Genomic DNA, 4,309 nt, shown 5'->3' on the forward strand with positions numbered 1-4,309 from the left:
ACACACACACACACACACACACACACACACACACACACACACACACACACACACACACACACACACACACACACACACACACGGCTGCTGACCACTTTGGCTGTGACACCCCCCCCCCCCACACACACATACTGTAATGAGGACCTACTCTGACTTCCCAGCCCACACACACACACACACACACACACACACACACACACACACACACACACACACACACACACACACACACACACACACACACACACACACACACACACACACACACACATACACACACACACACAATCCACAAAAAGGCATCTAAATCCACACTGGTAATAATGATCAAATATAATGACTTGTTTAAGAGGGGACAGCTGTGGCCTAATGTGTTAGGGAGGTGGCCTTTATATCAGAGGGTTGCAGGTTAGAATCCCACCCTTACCTCTACCGTGGTGGCTCTAAGGGTAGGGCACTGGGTTGTTATGATGTCGACCAGGGTTCTATTCCGGTCCGGGTCCTTTGCCAACCCTTCCCCGTCTCTCAAAAACGTTTCCTGTCTCTCTTTTCTGTCCTGTCAATAAAAAAGTCTAAAAAGACCCCAAAAAATATTTTTAAAAGAATCCCACCCTTACCTCTACCTAGACCTCAATCCATGGCTGATTCCCGGCCCGGGTCTTTTGCCAACCCCTCCCCATCTCTCTCTCCCATTCATTTCCTGTCCTACTCTTCACTATCCTGTCCTAATAAAGTTGCCCCCCCCCCCCCCCCCGGAAAAATAATAATAAATCCACGGCTGACGTGCCTTCACCAGTTCCGCCAAAGTGCGGAGCACTGCTCTGCCAACATTTGACTTCGCTGTTTTCTATACAACCCCTGCACACCAGCGTAGCTATCCGGACATCCACAGACATCTGTGGCAGTGTGTGGGATTGTATTGATGAGTGTGTGTATTTTATGTTATTTAAGTGAGTGTGTGTATATGTAAGACACCTAAGTCCAAAGTAAGAGTCATGTTGACTTGATCACTTAACTCGCTTAACTAATCCAACCGATCTATTGCCGAAAGTTGTGTGTGTGTGTTGTGTAGATGTGAATGTGAATGTGAATGTGAGTCTGAGAGACAATAGGCTAATGGATTGGATGCTCTGTATTTGTCCATGAGTGTGTGTTGTTGGGTGTGCCTGTATCTAGTTGCCAATTTCCATAGGGTGTATGTACATGTTGTAAATGAAAAGGTATCTTTCCATCCGTGTTGGTATAACCACATGTAATTACCGTTGGCCTGGCCGTGGCTCTAATGCAGTGATTCTCAAAGTGTGGTCCGGGGACCACTGGTGGTCCGCGACAGAGCTCAGGTGGTCCTCAACGGGATTTCTGCTTTTCCAAGACAAGCTAGCAGTAGGCTATATTTGTAACTTTTTCATATGTTCAACTCAATAGGACAGGCTTGTAAATGTGAATAAAAAGCAAGTGATCTGCATCTAAATTAGCAATGCCAAATTAGCACCCATCAACTGTCAGTTCAGTTGACAGGTGGTCCCTGAACATTTTTGTGGGGGACAAAGTGGTCCTCGGTCTGAAAAAGTTTGAGAACCACTGCTCTAACGGTAGGGCACTGCACTGCTGCACCGGCGACCAGCTTCACTGACCTGTCCTAAAAGGCAAAATGCTATGCTGATGTACTGTATATCCCTTAGCACAGAGCCTATGTTCTAATCCAGTGTTTCCCAACCTTTTTTGTCCTGCGTACCCCCTGAGCCATGTTGTCATATGAAGAGTACCCCCCTCACGCATGCTCTATATCTAATCTGCTATCTCAAAGTGCCTATAATCCATGTATTTGTTATTATTACATTCGTACCCCCTGAGGTGTGCTCACGTACCCCTAGTGGTACTCGTACCCCTGGTTGGGAAACACTGTTCTAACCTTACTGTCACCAAAATTGTAATGCCTGTGTCTTATTGCAATCTGTTACTCACAGCTCTCTGCAATGTCATAGCAATGTTGTTATAATGTAGCTGAGTATTTTCAGCAAATAGTGAATAGGCCCACCGGCGACCCCATCTGCAGTAAGAGGCTATCACAGGATCACAGGAAGAATGGGAAATAACATCACAGGGTGTCAACACATTTGGTTCTTGAGTGATTGAGTCAATCACTCAAGGGTTTATCAAAAGGCTCACAAGGGTGGACAATCAAAACAAATTACCTCACAAGATTGATAACGAACACAAGGAACACAACAGGTCAACGGAATCTGACTGGAAGCCCCCATGCACCTGTAATCAAGCAGCAGCCATCGCAAAAGCATACAAAATAGAAGCATCAGTAGAAGACAGTCAGTTCTGTTTCTGTTGCTATTAAGGTGAAGACGCTGCTCTCAAATGCTTTAATAATTTACCTCCATTCAACTACAATATGCTGGATGCTTTGGATAAATAAACCTGCTAAATTGAATTGGTTCTCTGACTCTACTTAAAAGAACACACCGGATTGTTGCTAACGCATATAGGCTATATTTTGGCATTGTATACTTTATTTAGACACAAAGGTCGAATATGGAAACAGGAAACCATGTGGGAGAGATATATGAGGTGGGATTGGGAAATGACCCAGGCTGGATTCGAACCAGGGTCCCCTGGGCATGCAAGCCCTATGTGGGGGGCTTAGTGCACTGCCACAGTGCCCTTGTTCTTAAGATATTGAGTTTCTTTCATAATGTTTTTTTTTCAAAGTTTGGAGTAAAATAGTAAGAATCCAACAGTCTCTATATGTCCATGCATATGTTGTGTACGTGTCCCTATACAGTAGTGGGTGTCTGTGTGTCTGGATAACATGCCTGCAGCAGGTGTACCCTACATTTCCCAGGTAGAGAATTTAATCCACACATGCACACACACATGCACGCGCGCACACACACACACACACACACACACACACACACACACACACACACACACACACACACACACACACACACACACACACACACACACACACACACACACGCACACACACGCACGCACGCATGCACACGCACGCACAGGCATGCATGCACACACATGCGCATACATGCAGAATGACAGCAACAGAACTGGTTCATCTACATAATTCTTCTGGGAAGCCACGGGCCACACCTCCACAGCCCTTTGACGAAGGACAGATAATTCTGTCTTTCACATCTCTCTCTCTCTCTCTCTCTCTCTCTCTCTCTCTCTCTCTCTCTCTCTCTCTCTCTCTCTCTCTCTCTCTCTCTCTCTCTCTCTCTCTCTCACACACACACACACACACACACATCTTTCATTACATTGCCTTAGTGAGGTAGAACACACACTCTCTCTCTCTCTCTCTCTCTCTCTCTCTCTCTCTCTCTCTCTCTCTCTCTCTCTCTCTCTCTCTCTCTCTCTCTCTCAAACACACGCACATACTTGCTGACTTTGCTGGCTAGATCTGTCTCTCCCCCTTCCCCTGTCACTTACACACACAATCCGCTTGTCTAGCAAGGTCCTACCTAGGCGGCGCAGGGGATCGGGTGTCTCTATCCGTGGCGCGTGTTTCCGCGCTACCTCGTTCTTTTTGCCGCGGCCGAACATGTTCCCTGCCCGAATGGGACGGCGACCTGTTTCCCTTCAAGGCTTTCTTCAGATCTTGCTCCGGATTTTCGATTAAAACTCAAGTAAAGTCCCTTACTCCGTCCCAATACAGAGCGCGTGCCAAGTGCAGCTCAGGTTCGTGGGGAGTTCCCGTCATGCGTTCTATAGCGCGAGGCAGAGAACGACAGAGCTTGCCATGACGCCCCCAACCAGCGGCTTGAAAAGTATCTCTCTTACTTCACCCCCCTCACACACACACACACACACACACACTGACACAGATACACACTTCACTCCCCTCAATTTCATAAATCAGTTCGGACTCCAATTGCCGGCTGCTGTGCGTGCGCACCCACACCCAGACGCGCGCGCATTCTTGCTAGCCGTGCTCTCAGCTGTTGCTGTTGTCGTGGCCAAAGACTTTAACGAGAAACCAACCACCTGTTAAAGGAAGAGGTATCACCTTAAGCGCGTTAAATCCAGGGATATAAACAAACGAATCACTGGCTTCTCATTTACTAGTATGTAATCATTTCTTTTAGCTGCATGCTGCCGCTCTATTTTAGAAAACGAACCCTCTGTTCACTCTCTGTTGTCTCAGTTCAGTTGTTATGTTGGTCTTATTCGCAATTTAAATTTGACTCACTCACACAGTAAAAAATGCAGTGTTAATTCAACACTTAGAGAGTGCGTTGGGAACAAATACACTCTAGATGTTAAATAATGGAAA

General features: G+C 46.5%; 1 protein-coding gene across 1 annotated transcript in view; it reads right to left on the bottom strand.

The window, feature by feature from the left end:
- The window catches only part of LOC134466756 (1-phosphatidylinositol 4,5-bisphosphate phosphodiesterase delta-3-A-like), a 31,728-nt gene extending 27,908 nt beyond the window's left edge, over positions 1-3,820 (bottom strand). The window contains exon 1 of the mRNA XM_063220628.1: positions 3,498-3,820. Coding sequence (XP_063076698.1) covers positions 3,498-3,579 — 82 coding nt within the window. The 5' untranslated portion in view covers positions 3,580-3,820. The remainder of the gene's footprint in view (positions 1-3,497) is intronic.
- Positions 3,821-4,309: the final 489 nt, after the last annotated feature.

The sequence above is a fragment of the Engraulis encrasicolus genome, chromosome 17 (assembly GCF_034702125.1).
Source record: "Engraulis encrasicolus isolate BLACKSEA-1 chromosome 17, IST_EnEncr_1.0, whole genome shotgun sequence".
NCBI lineage: Eukaryota > Metazoa > Chordata > Actinopteri > Clupeiformes > Engraulidae > Engraulis > Engraulis encrasicolus.